Source organism: Dama dama, chromosome 2 (genome assembly GCF_033118175.1).
Source record: "Dama dama isolate Ldn47 chromosome 2, ASM3311817v1, whole genome shotgun sequence".
NCBI lineage: Eukaryota > Metazoa > Chordata > Mammalia > Artiodactyla > Cervidae > Dama > Dama dama.
The window spans coordinates 13,686,332-13,703,987 of NC_083682.1; the positions used below are offsets into that span (position 1 = coordinate 13,686,332).

The 17,656-nt window shown below is 45.2% G+C and overlaps 1 protein-coding gene across 1 annotated transcript; it reads right to left on the reverse strand.

Moving 5' to 3' along the window:
* Positions 1-693: 693 nt before the first annotated feature.
* Positions 694-17,412, reverse strand: LOC133066398 (pregnancy-associated glycoprotein 2-like). Its single transcript, XM_061157435.1, has 9 exons — positions 17,360-17,412; positions 8,069-8,219; positions 7,068-7,185; positions 6,852-6,970; positions 5,060-5,259; positions 4,164-4,280; positions 2,475-2,619; positions 2,289-2,387; positions 694-846 (listed from the first exon to the last, which is right to left on the reverse strand). Exons 1-9 carry the CDS (start codon positions 17,410-17,412, stop codon positions 694-696), a joined length of 1,155 nt encoding a protein of 384 aa, XP_061013418.1.
* Positions 17,413-17,656: the final 244 nt, after the last annotated feature.

The following is a 17,656-nucleotide window of genomic DNA, read 5'->3' on the forward strand; positions in this document are numbered from 1 at the left end:
GTGACTGAACTACAACAAGCAGTAAAAAAGTCTGCCTTCAACATAGGAGATATATGAGTCGGGCTCCTCTCACTTGTGGTTCAGACTTGATCTTAGGCCCTGTCTGGCTATGGTGCACTGCCACCCCCGACCCAAAGAGAGGCCCCCATTCATACCAGCACCACTGAAACGAAATCTTTATTTTTTTTTAATAATTTTATTTATTTACTTAGTTTATTTTTTACTGTGCTGGGTATTCTCTGCTGTTCAGGCTTCTGTTTTCTCTAACTGTGGCTAGTAGGAGCTACTCTCTAGTTGCGGTGTGTGGACTTCTCACTGTCGTGGCTTCTCTTGTTGCAGGGCAAGCGCTAGAGCACCTTCGGGCCTCAGTGGCTGTGGATGTGGGCGCAGTGATTGTGGCTCCCAGACTCAGGCTCCCAGAACAGACTCAGTGTTTGTGGCGCAGGGGCGTGGTTGCCCCACAGCACGTGGGAAATTCTCACATCAGGGACTGAACCCCTGTCTTCCACGCTGGCAAGCGGATTCCCTACCACTGAGCCATCAAGGAAATCCCGAGATCCTTTATTCTTTCCTGAGACTAGGGCTTTGCAGAGCACCAAGCACAGCTCACCAGCATCCCCGGGCCAGAGTGCCCTATGTGTGAGTGAGTGTGCGTGCGGTGTGAGCTTGATTGATTCCTGTAGCAGCCTGGATTTACACTGCAGGAGCCAGGCCAATCCTGTACTTTTCCCGATCATAAACTGAGAAGTACAGCCTCAGGAAGGCGTTACCCAGGACCCAGGTCTCTGCCTCGTTCTCATGCTGTTTGCCATTCCGAAAGGTGCTGTAGCAGAGGCCCTCAGAATTCTGGGGGAGAGGGAAATGCACACCAGTCAGTCTGAGCCCCTACCTGCCTCCCCCAATCAAGATCCAGAGCTGGAAGCTTCTTGGATTCATATCCCTCCTTTGATAAAAATCAAGTGGGTCTCTTAGCCACTGCACGAGTCGGGGTTCACCCAAGAACAAGAAAGGCCAAGACCTATGGTTTCTATGAAGCCTGGGGGTGAGGGAGGGGAGAATTGGGCGTTTGAGATTATCAAATGCAAACTGATATAGGGAGGATGGATAAACAACCGGGTCCTGCTGTATAGCGCAGGGAACTATATTCAATATCCCATGAGAAACTATAATGGAAAAATATAAAAAATACATAAATGTATATGTGTAACCGCGTCTTTGCTGTACAGCAGAATTTAACACATTGTAAATGAACAATACTTCAGTGAATTAAAAAAAAAGAAGAAGAATGGCCCAAAGTTCCCTCACACTCTGCTGTTCCTTTCCTTCTGACCTCTGCTCACTCTTTTCTCTGCAGAGAATGCCTTTTCTTCTCCCTGTTCCCCACAACCCTTGTCTTTAAGACTTCACTCAGGCCCTCTAGGAAGTCTTCTTGGACACACCCTCACCCTCCCTGGCCACTCCAGGCTGGCTTGGGTGCATCACCCCTAATCTGCACCCGGTGCCCCTTTGCACAGACCCCAGGGGTGCCATTTGCATGGAATCCGGTATAGATTTGCCTCAACCCAAGCAGGCTTCCTCATTCCTCCATGAAGCTGAGGGTTTAGAATTACTGAAGCTTGCTTTCTTCCTCAAAGCCTTCTTTGAGCCCATCAGCCTGCTCTGAACTCCCACAGGGAGATGACATGAAGCCTCCACCCTGTGCCGGGGCTGAGCAGTCACTGTGTAGCCTTTATTCACCTTAACAACCCACCTCCCCACAGAGGGGCTGGTACCCCAACTCACGAAGGGGGTGCTGAGGCTTAGCAAGGGGAAGTTGCTCCTGAGGACTAGGGTTACCATGTAACATATCATCCCAACCTGGACACTTTCAAGATGGGAAGGGAAACTGTTAACCCCTATGGTGGCACAGCACGCTGGGACTGTCCCCAGCCAATCTTCTTGTCACTTGGTATATTTCAGGGATTGCTAGAGCTGACTTTCTGTGTTCATGCACCTGAGGTCTCTGGTTGAACTGAAACTGAGGACCTTAGTGTTCCCCTCTCCTTGTGACTCCCACCAGGACAGGACGGAGTGGTGTCTCCATATTTATTTCAGGAGGATGGATGTCCCAGACTGCCCTTCACTCGCAAGTGGTTGGTTTTGTGAGAGGCACTGGCCCAGTCACTGGGGCTCAGCAGCATCTGCAATGGTTTGATTTGGCCTGCAGAGGGCGCCCTCTTCTCAGCCACAGCCCAAGGGTTCCTGCAAGTCACAGTTTGAGAGCCAGCCCTCAGGATTGACCCCCTCACCTTGTGAATGTAGGCTTGAGCGGGCACTGGGTAGTCGATGCCCTTGATGGTGAAGATGAGAGGAGGCAGGGTGCTGGTGGTGTTACATGGAACCGTGTACTGTTAGAGAAAGAGGGAGAGAGGTCAGCTCAGCTGATCCTTGTTGTTTGGGGAGCCTGGGGGCAACCCTGTGGTATGACCCTTCACCTGCAGACTTTCAAAGGGCCTGACGTGGATAAGCCTGTGGATTTTGGCGATGCGTCTACTTGGGCCGAGCAGGAATGTAGTCCCAGTATCCAAAATAGCCTGGCAGCCGCGTTTACAAGCAATTACCTTCCCGTTCATGGAGATGCTGAGAGAAAGTGGGACAAAGCGGACACCACGGTCACTCTGAAGTCTCCCCCACGACTGCCCCCTCCCTGACCATCTCCTGAACAGCTCTTCAGCTCCTGCCCTTCGCTGTTTTCCTTTGCTCTGGTCATGTCCCCTACTTTGACTTCCTTTCAGTTCTTGAATGCACCAGTCTCTTTCAGGTCTCAGGGCTTTGGCACCTGTTGGTTGCCCTTCCTAGAAGACCCCCAACCCCTTTGTCTAGCTAATTTCTCCACATCTTCCAGGTTCCTGCTTAATTGTCACTTTGTCAGGAAAGTCTTCACCCTAGACCAGATCAGGCCCCTGCCCTGCTCAATCTCTGTAGACACTTCCTCGTGTCTAGCATGTACCAAAGCGGTAATTCACTATGTGTGTGACTCGTTTCATGTGCATCTGCCTCACTAGATGTGAGGGCAAGTTGTATCCTCAGTGCCTCCCCCAAGTGCCCAGCACACAAGGGATGCAAGTGTATGTTTGTTGAATGAATGAATGAAGAACACCCAGAGACCTATATCTGGTGTCTGACCAATCAACGATGGGTCAACCACACGGTGAAGATGGAGATTCCCTGGGGCCCCAGATTCTTGGAGTGGTGGTAGGGGAGACACAAGCTGCCCTGGGAGAGGTTGTCTCCCAGCACCAGCCCCTCATCCGGCTCAGACATTAAGGCCCCAGCTAGGGGATGCTCAAGCTAACCCAGAGGGCTCCAAAGGACATGAAAGCTTTTGTCTGAGGGTATCACACAGAATGCCATCAATTACTGCCCATTATTCTCAGGCCACTCCTGGATCCCAGCTCCCTGATTTTCTCTGAAACAACCCCTGCCCCACTGTGTGTCCTAGAAAGTAGGTAGGTACCTATGGATAGAGGGAATGTCTCTTTGTAAGAGATGCTCTCAGGTCTCAAGACTGCAGCCAACCTCTCTCCACTGCTAGGTAGCTTCTCTCTATGGAGACGAGTTTTCCTTGTTTGTCCAGGACTTTCTCTATTTTTAAACTTGCAGTTCTGTGTATCAAGAACCTTCTCGATCCCGGGCAGCCCCGGACAGTTGGTCATCTGAACATAAACCTGTTCAGGCTGGTGAAATTCTCCCTGATCCTCTTTTCAACACACAGTCAGGTCCTCTAACCATGCTGCCCACCTCACAGTGAGGTGGGTACAGCCTTTCCCAAGCTGCACAGACCTCTCTGGACCCTTTCAGGACCCTGGCCACAGGGCCGGTCAGGAGGCCTAGGATGATTATGGTCCCTTGGGTCTTGTGTGTATGTCTTCCTGTGTGTGTGCCTGTGTGTCTCTGTGCTTGTGTCTGGCCACGTGTGTGTATATCTGTGTGCCTGTGCATGTTTACATGTGTGTCTGTGAGGGTGTTTCTATTTGTCTTGTGTGTGTTTATATGTGTGTCTTTGTGGGTGGACATGTCTGTGTGTGAGACTGTGTGTCTGTGTTAAATCTGTGTGTGTCTACATGTGTCAGTGCACACATGTGGGAGCACTGCTAGAGTGGCCCTCGGAGGGTGAGGCTTACCGGCCCATGGTTATCTGCCAGTAGTGGGTTCGGGACACTGGTACCCAGTTGAGCTTTCCCGTGTGGTAGGAGTGGTCCACCCCACCAAACATCACCACACTGCCATTCTCCCTCCAGCTGTGGAGAGAAGTGAGAGAGGGGCTCGTTGGAGGAGAGTAACGCCAGCACGGTCTGCGGGCTGTGCTCCTCCACCCATCAGAGGCACCACAACTGTCCCCGTTTTACAGATGTGGAGATTGAGGAACTGAGGGGTTGAGTTCCTGACCCAGGTCTGTCACCGTCTAATCAGTGCCACAGAAGTGTGAAGCCTGACCTGGCTCTGACCACCCAACCTTCTGAAGAGGGCCTGGTCCCCTCCCACAACCTGAGAGCTCAGAGATCCCCTCAGAGGGCTCCATGCTAGAGGAGTCTGGCATCCGCCTTGCCTAGCCTTTCATTTTTCAAAACTTCCACGCCCAAGGGCACTAAGGGCGTGGATCCAGGGTCACCCAGGGTTGGCGTCACTGGCCTATGACCTGTGCCAACCATGAGGCCCCACACTCCGCAGGCCCCAAGCTCTGTTACCCTCTCTTGAAATTCCTAAAACTTGTTGAACAAGGGGTCATGCATTTGCATTTTCAACTGGCTCCAGCAAACTGTGTAGCTGGTCCTGGGCTCCTGGTGCAATGTTAGTGAGAAAGGAAATATTCCCACCATTCCTCTCCTTCTTTCAGTATCAAATCCACAGCAAATCCGGATGCACTTCCTCCAACCCATACCCTGACACCTTCCATTGCTCTCCCCCTTCCCCCTACCCCCTGAACCAAGCCACTGCCCTCAAGAGGTCTATAATTTTTCATGCAAGTTAAAGCATGTTTCAGCTGATTTGAAGAGGGTGTTTGCCATCTCAGACTTACCAGCTCAAGTAGAAGGCAAAGAGAGGGTAAGGAATAAGTCCAAGGTTCTTCAGGTTGTCAAAGAGTGGGGTGGTTCCTTGGATGGCAAGGCTGGGGAAGCCCAGGCCCAGGATGCCATCAAAAGGTGCATTTTGAAAAAAATGTTTGGATTGCTTCTGGCTCAGGGCAAAGGTCTGGTTGAAGTGGAGAAGGTTCCCAATCTGTGAGAGCACAGAGTAACTTTGATGCTCAGTCGTGTCTGACTCTTTGTGACCCCATGGACTATATGGTCCATGGAATTCTCCAGGCCAGAGTCCTGGAGTGGGTAGGCTTTCCATTCTCTAGGGGATCTTCCCAACCCAGGGATTGAACCCAGGTCTCCCACATTGCAGGCAGATTCTTTACCAGCTGAGTCACAAGGGAAGCCTGGGAGAGGAGAGTGTTCCCACATAAAGGACCTGAGGACTGTCTGTGCCCTGCGTTGGCCTCAGTTAGATCAAGCTGGGAGAGGAATTCAGGTTCCATTTGTGTGGGGCTGTGGCTTTTAACATCACCTGCTTCCCCACAAACACCATCTCAGTGAATCAGATTGGCCTCATGCCTTCTGTACAGGTGGGGCAACCAAGACTCAGGACAGGACACAATGGTTCCCCCTTGTGGACAAAATGAGTAGAAAGCAGGGTAGTCTTCTCTTCAGTATTACTGTGATCTGAGGACAGAAACAGACTGAATTCATTGCAGTGTATTGTGATTCTGCATCTGCCCCGAAGACAGAAGCCCATTATACAATGTCACTGGCAGGGTTCTTATGAAAATTCTGCCGGGAAACTAACTTTTTGGGATATACGTGCACACACGTGTGTTGGGGGGGAGGGTTGGGGAGTGTGGAATACTCAGACATTTTGGGGAAGGCATGCCATAGTTTTTATTAGACTCTCAAAGACCCTCGAGAGTGAGAACCCATTTATCAGGCCCCTCCCACATCTATGGCCTCCTGCTTTCCCTGTCTGGATACCTCAAGCCCTGGGTTGCCCCCAGGGTCCCAAGCAGTTTTATCCTCTCCCCAAATACCCCACACCTGCCTAAGTCCTGACTAGCCAGCTCAGCTCACCTGCTTAGCATGTGTGTGACCTTGGCAAGGCCTTTGTTCTTTGCATCTCAGTTCCCTCATCTATTTCATGAGTTAATCATAGTACCTGCTGTGTAGGGTTATTGCAGGATTAAACAAGTTTCTTATCATTCAGTGGCTAAGTCATGTCTGACTCTTTGTGACCCCAGGAACTGCAGCACACAAAGCTTCCATGTCCTTCACTACTGCCCAGAGTTTGCTCAAACTCATGTCCATTGAGTCAGAGATGCCATCCAACCTCTCATCCTCTATCACCCCCTTCTCCTCTTGCCCTCAATCTTTCCCAGCATCAGGGTCTTTTCCAATAAGTTGGCTCATTGCAGCAGGTGACCAGAGTATGGGACCTTCATTAACACTTTCACTTTAAACAAGTTATTACCATGAAAATGCCTAGCACAGTTTGAGGATATAAAAGTAGGAGTTTTTTCCCTCATCTCTCTCAGCTCATACCAAAAGGAACCTTGGACTCCTCACAGGCAAAGAAGCTGCAAATCCACATGCCAAGCCACTCTCTGGGTTAGCCATGGGGAGTTTGTGTGTCAGCAGGGGCATTGTCTCCCCAAGGACAGAGTCCTTACAGCCATTAGGGGACTTTCAGAAGGATAGACCCTCCCAGCTGGTCCTGCATCTGTTTTGTAAGCAGGAGTTGCTCCCAGGGCCAGCAGCTGCTGGTTTCCACATTACCTGAATGATGTCTTGGCCAAGGACTCCGTTTATCCTCCCAGAGGCATAGATGAGGTCAACAGGGTTGTCCAGGAGCTTGAAGGTGGTAGACTTGTGAGGGTTGAAGAGATTGTGTGTCACTGCAGACACAAGAGATGATTGTCCTTCAGGTGCCAAAGACAGAGAGCAGGGTGGGAGGGCAAGCACAGGATGCGGGGGTGGGGCGGGGGTACTCACAGCAGCTCAGACTGTGGCAGTGGGTGGAGGGCACCCACAGGTCAGAGGAGCCAGTGTCAAACATAACCGTGAACTCCTGAGGGGGCGTTCCAATGGCGATGGTGCCAACATAGACGAACTACAGGGGCCAGGAAGGGATGGTTAGGGCAGACCTGGCTGCCTGTTCACCCCCTTTCCACCCCCAATTCGAGTACTGCCTCCTGCTGGGTTTCCCAGGTCTCCTGAAATCACGCCCCAAGCACCCAACCTCACAGCCTCTACTCAGACTGATGTCTTCATTTGAGAAGCTCTCCAGTCTCCCTTTTATGTCCAGCATGAGCCCCTCCTTCTCCTAGATCACCCCAGGCCACTGAATCTAATCTCAGACCATGTCTGATCAACAGCACTCAGGTGGCCCTTTATTTAGACATGTATTTACACTCTCCCCATCTCTCAGGATGGCCTGTGCATTATTGAAGAAGAGACTAAATATATATATAGCATATATATAACTATATATATATATATAACTATATATATATATAGCAATAAGTACACTATTAGATTTTTTTTTTTTTTTTTTTTGCCTCACATGCCATAGAGACTCAGTAACTTTTTACCAGTATCACTCTTGGATCTGCTGAGACTGAACTTGCTCTGCCTGGGGATACATACTTGATTTGCAGCTGTCTTTATCTTTTGATGAGAGATGGCTCACCCTTCATCTGTAACTGAGTGGTTCACTTAGTTCAGAAAGAACAATCTTCCTTAAACTAATAATACACCTTTGGCACAGAAAAGGATGTTTATCTGCCCCCTGGTCATTGCTTGGTCCAGTCACCACAGACCAAGAGCTGAGGATGAGTGCCTTCTCCTCTGGGAATGGGTCTCTGTTCCCCCGTGTTTCTGACTCCTGCAGGAGCCCCAGCCCCAACAATCCCACTGGCATCTCCGCTTGAACCCCAGTGCAAAGCCAGAGCACCAGGGGGCGCTGTGGAGCACCATCCTCCTAACACACTCACATCCTTGTAGTTCCTCAGGGGATGATAAATTATGTTTTGGTCATTAGTGGCATTCTGGGACAGGCTGTAAGGGTGTTCCTCAGAGAAATCTGTCAGCAAATTTCTTTCCCTTAGGGTTTCTCTCATGGTCTTCATTTGCATAACAGGAATTCTTTCACCAGCCATGAAAAAAGAAAACAAAGAAGGGGCAGCAATCAGCTGTCTGTGTTATAAAGACTGTCATACCTGACATTGTAATGGCACTGTGTATTTTCCAAGCATTTTTATGACTGTCACCTTATTATCAGGATTCCATGCAATGACCATGGCAAAGACCTAGGTCTGGGGGTGGTCCTAAGATGGAAGAGGAATAGGACGGGGAGACCAATTTCTCCCCCACAAATTCATCAAAAGAACCTTTGAACGCTGAGCAAATACCACAGAACAACTTTTGAATGCTGGTAGAGGACACCAGGCACCCAGAAAGGCAGCCCATTCACTTCAAAAGGAGGTAGGACAAAATATAAAAGATAAAAAGAGAGACAAAAGATGTAGGGACAGAGATCAGTCCCAGTAAGGGAGTCTTTAAAAAGAGAGAAGTTTCCAAACACCAGGAAACACTCTCTCCAGCGGGTCTGGGTGAGCCTTGGAATCTCAGAGGGCAAAATAACCGGGAAGAAAAATAAATAAATAATTAAACCCCACAGATTATGTGCTTAACAGCAACTCCCAGTGGAGCAGCAGCCCAGATGCTCACATCCCCCACTAGCAAGCGGGGCGGGACAGGGAGGAGTGGGCTGCAATGCTTAGGGTAAGGTCCAGGCCTGAATCTGAGGGAGTTAGCTTGAGAAAGCAACCCAGACTGTGGGATAGCTATCCCGCGATCCTGCGAAAAGCCCTAACCTAAGACACCGCCAGGCACGCTCACAAAACAAAGGACTGAGCAGAGCTAGCCGGCTGCAGACCGGCCCATCCCCCGCTGGAGAGAGGCAGGCGAGGGCAGCCAGAGCCAGAAGGGGGCAATCGCGGCTGCAGAGAAGCATCCTATACCAAACTGCAAGCAGACTTCTTTGCTAACCAAGATTTCTTGGGATTCTGAACATCTGCCGGGAGGGTCACAGCCAGAAATCAGCTCCCCAGAAGAGACATACGGCACACCTAAGAAGGCGCGCCCATTGTACACCCAGAAAACTGAGTGGCTGGGAAGGGGGAAGGGATAAATCGGAGCCTTCACCTGGGGGCGACTTCGTGCGCCAAGCACCTGATCACCTGAGCTGCTGGGACCTGAAACGGGCGCAAAACACAGGCCCAACCAAGTATGCGCCTTTGTGAAGTAACCAAGAACCTGAACCTGAGCGGCTTAGACCTGGGAAGTGCATGTAAACCAGGGTCCACATCACAGAGTTCCCGGCAGAGCAACCTAGAGTCTGAGCAGTGTAGGCTGGGAAAGCACACACGCCGTGAGCGGGGGCAAACCCAGTGTGGCTGAATCACTGTGAGCACACACCAGTGATATTTGTTCGCAGTGTTCCTCCCTCCCCAAAGCCCAACTGGACAGCGAGCCTAAAAAAAAAGTCACCACCACCGCGCCCCTTGTGTCAAGGTGGAAATTAGACACTGAAGAGACCAGAAAACAGAAGAAGCTAAAATAAACAGAGGAAACCGCTTTGGAAGTGACAGGTGCAATAGATTAAAACTCTGTAGTTAACACTGACTACATTAGAAGGGGCCTATAGACCTTGAGAAGTACAAGCCAGACCAAGAAACTATCTGAAAATGAACTGTCCCCACATTGTACAAAACAGCTCCAGAAGAAGTCTTAGATATATTTTTACTATTATCATTTTTTAAATTTAGAGGAAAAAAAATTTTTTTAAGTCCCCATTACTCCTTTAATTTTCATTTTTATAACCTACAATTACCTTGCAAAAAAAAAAATAAAGACCCTATTTTTAAAGCAAGCTTTATATATATATATATATATATATATATATATATATATATATATAATAATTTTTGTGACTTTTTTTTTAATATTGTATTTTTGAGAATGTAAACTCTACTCAAGATTTTTAATCTTTGCTTTTTGGTATTTGTTATCAACTTTGTACTTTTAAGAACCCAATCTTCAGTACCCATTTTTACTTGGGAGTGAGATCACTGGCCTGACTGCTCTCTCCCCCTTTTGACTCTCCTTTTTCTCCATCAGGTCTCCTCTATCTCCTCCCTCCCCTGTTTCTTCTCTACCCAACTCTGTAAATCTCTTTCTGCGTTCCAGGCTGTGGAGAACACTTAGGGAGCTGATTACTGGCTGGATCTGTCTCTCTCCTTTTGAGTCTCCCTTTTATCCTCCTAGCCACCTCTGTCTCCTTCCTCCCTCTTCTCTTCTTTGTGTAACTCCGTGAACATCTCTGAGGGATCCAGACTGTGGAGGGGACATAAGGAAGTGATTACTGGCTAGCCTGCTCTCTCCCCTTTTGATTCCCCCTCTTCTCCTCCTGGTCACCTCTATCTCCCTCCTTTCTCTTCTCTTCTCCATGTAACTCTGTGTACCTCTCTGGGTGTCCCTCACTGTGGAGAAACTTTTCATCATTAACCTAGATGTTTTATCATTGGTGCTGTATAGATGGAGAAGTCTTGAGGCAACTGTAAGAATAAGACTGAAAACCAGAGGCAGGAGGCTTAAGTCCAAATCCTGAGAATACCAGAGAACTCCTGACTCCAAGGAACATTAATCGATAGGAGCTCACCAAACACCTCCATACCTACACTGAAACCAAGCACCACCCAAGGGCCAACAAGCTCCAGAGCAAGACATACCATGCAAACTCTCTAGCAATACAGGAAAATAGCCCTGAGCTTCAATATACAGGCTGCCCAAAGTCACACCAAACCCACTGACATCTCAAAACTCATTACTGGACACTTCATTGCACTCCAGAGAGAAGAAATCCAGCTCCACCCACCAGAACACCAACACAAGCTTCCCTAACCAGAAAATCTTGATAAGCCACCAGTCCAACCCCACCCACAGTGAGGAACCTCCACAATAAAGAGGAACCACCAACTGCCAGAATACGAAAAGGCCACCCCAAACACAGCAATATAAACAAGATGAAAAGGCAGAGAAATACCCAGCAGGTAGAGGAACAGGATTAATGCCCACCAAACCAAACAAAAGAGGAAGGGACAGGGAATCTACCTGATAAAGAATTCCCAATAATGACAGTGAAAATGATCCAAAATCTTGAAAACAAATTGGAGTTACAGATAAAAAGCCTGGTGACAAGGATCGAGAAGATGCAAGAAAGGATTAACAAGGACCTAGAAGATATAAAAAAGAGTGAATATATAATGAATAATGCAATAAATGAGATCAAAAACACTCTGGAGGGAAACAACAGTAGAATAACGGAGGCAGAAGATATGATAAGTGAGGTAGAAGATAGAATGGTATAAATAAATGAAACAGTGAGGAAAAAAGAAAAAAGAATTAAAAGAAATTAAAGAGATCTCTGGGACAATGTTAAATGCCCCAACGTTCAAACCACAGGAGTCCCAGAAGAAGAAGCCAAAAAGAAAGACCATGAGAAAATACTTGAGGAGGTAATAGTTGATAATTTCCCTAAAATGGGGAAGGAAATAATCACCCAAGTCCAAGAAACCCAGAGAGTCCCAAACAGGAAAAACCCAAGGTGAAACACCCCAAGACACATATTAATCAAATTAACAAAGATCAAAACAAAGAACAAGTATTAAAAGCAGCAAGGGAAAAACAACAAATAACACACAAGGGAATTCCCATAAGGATAACAGCTGATCTTTCAATAGAAACTCTTCAGGCCAGAAGGGAATGGCAGGACATACTTAAAGTGATGAAAGAAAATGACCTGCAGCCAGATTACTGTACCCACCAAGGATCTCATTCAAATATGAAGGAGAAATCAAAAGCTTTACAGACAAGCAAAAGCTGAGAGAATTCAGCACCACCAAACCAGCTCTCCAACAAATGCTAAAGGATCTTCTCTTTAGAGAAAAAACACAGAAAGGGTGTAAAAACTTGAACCCAAAATAATAAAGTAAATGGCAATGGGATCATACCTATCAATAATTACCTTAAATGTAAATGGGTTGAATGCCCCAACCAAAAGACAAAGACTGGCTGAATGGATACAAAAACAAGTGCCTTATTTATGTTGTCTACAAGAGACCCACCTCGAAGCAAGGGACACATACAGACTGAAAGTGAAGGGCTGGAAAAACATATTCCATGCAAATAGAGACCAAAGGAAAGCAGGAGTAGCAATACTCATATCAGATAAAATAGACTAAAATAAAGGCTGTGAAAAGAGACAAAGATGGACACTACATAATAATCAAAGGATCAATCCAAGAAGAAGATATAACAATTATAAATATATATGCACCCAACATAGGAGCACCGCAACATGTAAGACAAATGCTAACAAGTATGAAAGGGGAAATTAACAATAGCACAATAATAGTGGGAGACTTCAATACCCCACTCACACCTATGGATAGATCAGCTAAACAGAAAATTAACAAGGAAACACAAACTTTAAATGATACAATAGACCAGTTAGACCTAATTGACACCTATAGGACATTTCACCACAAAACAATGAATTTCACCTTTTTCTCAAGCACACACGCAACCTTCTTCAGGATAGATCATATCCTGAGCCATAAATATAGCCTTGGTAAATTAAAAAACATTGAAATCATTCCAAGCATCTTTTCTGACCACAATACAATAAGATTAGATGTCAATTACAGGAGAAAAACTATTAAAAATTCCAACACATAGAGGCTGAACAACATGCTGCTGAATAATCAACAAATCACAGAAGAAATCAAAAAAGAAATCAAAATATACATAGAAACGAATGAAAATGAAAACACAACAACCCAAAACCTATGGGACACTGTAAAAGCAGTGCTAAGGGGAGGGTTCATAGCAATACAGGCTTACCTCAAAAAACAAGAAAAAAGTCAAACAAATAACCTCAGTCTACACCTAAAGCAACTAGAAAAGGAAGAAATGAAGAACCCTAGGGTTAGTAGAAGGAAGTAAATCTTAAAAATTAGAGCAGAAGTACATGCAAAAGAATCAAAAGAGACCACAGCAATAATCAACAAAGCCAAAAGCTGGTTCTTTGAGAAGATAAGTAAAATTGACAAACCATTATCCAGACTCATCAAGAAATAAAGGGAGAAAAATCAAATCAACAAAATTAGAAGTGAAAATGGAGAGATCACAACAGACAACACAGAAATACAAGGATCATAAGAAACTATTATTAGTAACTATATGCCAATAAAATGGACAACTTGGAAGAAATGGACAAATTCTTAGAAAAGTACAACTTTCCAGAATTGGACCAGGAAGAAATAGAAAGTCTTAACAGAACCATCACAAGCATGGAAATTGAAACTGCAATCAGAAATCTTCCAACAAAAGCTCAGGACCAGACGGCTTCACAGCTGAATTCTAATGAAAATTTAGAGAAGAACTAACACTTATCCTACTCAAACTCTTCCAGAAAATTGCAGAAGAGGGTAAACTTCCAAACCCATTCTATGAGGCCACCACCACCCTAATACCAAAACCTGACAAAGATGCCACAAATAAAGAAAACTACAGGCCAGTATCACTGATGAACATAGATACAAAAATCCTTAACAAAATTCTGGCAAACAAAATCCAACAACATATTAAAAAGATCATACATCATGACCAAGTGGGCTTTATCCCAGGGATGCAAGGATTCTTCAATATCTGCAAATCAATCAATGTAACACACCACATTAACAAATTGAAAAATAAAACCCATATGATTATCTCAATAGACGCAGAGAAAGCCTTTGACAAAATTCCACATCCATTTATGATAAAAAAAAAAAAAAAAAACCTCCAGAAAGCAGGAATAGAGGAAACATACCTCAACATAATAAAAGCTATATATGACAAACCCTCAGCAAACATTATCCTCAATGGTGAAAAATTGAAAGCATTTCCCCTAAAGTCAGGAACAAGACAAGGGTGCCCACTCTCACCACTACTATTCAACATAGTTTTGGAAGTTTTGGCCACAGCAATCAGAGCAGAAAAAGAAATAAAAGGAATCCAGATTGGAAAAGAAGAAGTAAATCTCTCACTGCTTGCAGATGACATGATCCTCTACATAGAAAACCCCTAAGGCTCCACCAGAAAATTACTAGAGCTAATCCATGAATATAGTAAAGTTGCAGGATATAAAATTAACACACAGAAATCCCTTGCATTCCTATACACTAACAATGAGAAAACAGCAAGAGAAATTAAGGAAACAATTCCATTCATCATTGCAACGAAAAGAATAAAATACTTAGGAATATATCTACCTAAAGAAACAAAAGACCTATATATAGAAGACTATAAAACACTGGTGAAAGAAATCAAAGAGAACACAAATAGATGAAGAAATATACCGTGTTCATGGATTGGAAGAATCAATACAGTGAAAATGAGTATACTACCCCAAAGCAATCTATAGATTCAATGCAATCCCTATCAAGCTGCTGCTGCTGCTGCTGCTAAATCGCTTCAGTCATCTCTGACTCTGTGCAACCCCACAGACGGCAGCCCACCAGGCTCCCCGGTCCATGGGATTCTCGAGGCAAGAGTACTGGAGTGGGTTGCCATTGCCTTCTCTGCCCTATCAAGCTACCAATGTTTTTTTCAGAGAACTAGAACAAATAATTTCATAATTTGTATGGAAATACAAAAAACCTCGAAGACCCAAAGCCATCTGGAGAAAGAAGAATGGAACTGGAGGAATCAACCTGCCTGACTTCAGTCTCTACTACAAAGCCACAGTCATCAAAACAGTATGGTACTGGCACAAAGACAGAAATATAGATCAATGGAACAAAATAGAAGGCCCAGAGATAAATCCATGCACCTATGGACACCTTATCTTTGACAAAGGAGGCAAGAATATACAATGGAGAAAAGACAATCTCTTTAACAAGTGATGCAGGGAAAACTGGTCAACCACTTGTAAAAGAATGAAACTAGAACACTTTCTAACACCATACACAAAAATAAACTCAAAATGGATTAAAGATCTAAACATAAGACCAGAAACTATTAAACTCCTAGAGGAAAACGTAGGCAAAACACTCTCCGACATAAACCACAGCAGGATCCTCTATGACCCATCTCCCAGAATATTGGAAATAAAAGCAAAAATAAACAAATGGGACCTAATTAAAATTAAAAGCTTCTGCACAACAAAGGAAACTATAAGCAAGGTGAAAAGACAGCCTTCAGAATGGGAGAAAACAATAGCAAATAAAGCAATGGACAAAGAATTAATCTCAAAAATATACAAGCAACTCCTTCGGCTCAATTCCAGAAAAATAAAAGACCCTATCAAAAAGTGGGCCAAAGAACTAAACAGACATTTCTCCAAAAAAGACATACAGATGGCTAACAAACACATGAAAAGATGCTCAACATCACTCATTATCAGAGAAATGCAAATCAAAACCACAATGAGGTACCATTTCACGCTGGTCAGAATGGCTGCTATCCAAAAGTCTACAAGCAGTAAATGCTGGAGAGGGTGTGGAGAAAAGGGAACCCTCTTACACTCTTGGTGGGAATGCAAACTGGTACAGCCACTATGGAGAACAGCAGGAGATTCTTTAACAAACTGGAACTAGAACTGCCATATGACCCAGCAATCCCGCTGCTGGGCACACACTGAGGAAACCAGAACTGAAAGAGACACATGTACCCCAATGTTCATCGTAGCACTGTTTATAATAGCCAGGACATGGAATCAACCTAGATGTCTATCAGCATATGAATGGATAAGAAAAATGTTGTACATATACACAATGGAATATTACTCGGCCATTAAAAAGAATATATTTGAATCAGTTCTAATGAGGTGGATGAAACTGGAACCTATTATACAGAGTGAAGTAAGCCAGAAAGAAAAACACCAATACAGTATACTAACGCATACATATGGAATTTAGAAACATGGTAATGATAACCCTGTATGCGAGACAGCAAAAGAGACACTGATGTATTGAACAGTCTTTTGGACTCTGGGAGAGGGCGAGAGCAGGATGATATGGGAGAATGGCATTGAAACATGTAAATTATCGTATGTGAAACAAATCACCAGTCCAGGTTGGATGCATGATACAGTGTGCTTGGGTCTGGTGTACTGGGATGACCCAGAGGGATGGGATGGGGAGGGAGGTGGGAGGGGGTTTCAGAATGGGGAACACATGTACACCCATGGCGAATTCAAGTCAATATATGGCAAAACCAATACAATATTGTAAAGTAAAATAAATAAATAAATAAAAAGACCTAGGTCTGAACACAGGTTCTGTTGCATAATCTTGGGTAAGGCATATAACCACTGAAGTCTCAATTTCCCAGTCGATAAACAGGTGGAATAAAACAATCCCCACCAACCCGTGCCCCCACATAGAATGGCTTGGATATTAAGTAAGATGATGGATATAACGCACCTAATATATAGGCAGTCTCAGCAATGGCAGCCATTATATTCGCTGTGGTCATCCCACTGTATCCTTCTCAAGGAAGCTTGGGGTGGGAGGTAGAAGGGATTCATCACCCTCTTTAAACAGGGGAGGAATTTGAAATGCAGGGGGTTGGAGACTTGTCTGTGGTCACACTGCTTGTTAGAGCTAAAAGAGCAGAGAAATAGTACTACTGATCTTTCTTCTGGGCTCAAGCAGGAGAGAGGAAGCCCGGAGATAGGGAATAAATTAAGGAGGCTAAGAGAAGCCAAGAAAAATGTTTTTAAAAAGGAAAAAAACCTAAGAGAGTTCTGCATGCACAGAGACATCCAAAGAGATAGATAAAATAGAGAGATACAGAGTTGAAGACACAGACACATTCACACAGAAATGAAGAGAGACCAGAGAGGAGACCTAGAACCACATATAAGAGAAATGTTGTTTCTTCAGACCACACCTACAGTTGCACAGGTTGTGCACTGAACAATTTCAAGGAATGCAATTTTACATAGGACGTGATGTGGCTGGACCCCAAGAGTTGTGCGATCCTACAGGTTTGCCTGGAGAGCCTAGGGCCTCACAGAGTCTGTGGCAAGGTACGTATCAACAAGTGAGAGTTGACTTTAGACTGTCAGGGAGTGATTACATTCCCTTCTAACCCTGACAGGTGGAAGAATAAGAGGATGAGAATAAAAAACAAACAAAAAAAGGGACGATATCACTTATAGTCCCTGCACTTACATGACCATGCACTCTGAGAGAGCTACCAGCCCGAGGAGTCCAAGCCACTTCATGCTTCCGTCCTCGATTGAAGTACTCAGGACAGATTGACTTCTGAGCATGCACTGGAGGTGAAGATTACCTAGCTGTATATGCTCTAACCTGCTCTAACATTCTCCTTTAAGCCACCATGAGTCTGATGAGAAATATGAACCTCTAGATAAAATCTTTGCCTCCATTGGTATCTGTGAGGAGTGGAATTGGAAAACTCTCATAATACAGAAAATTCCACTGTAATCTCTTCCTTCGTTCTTGGGT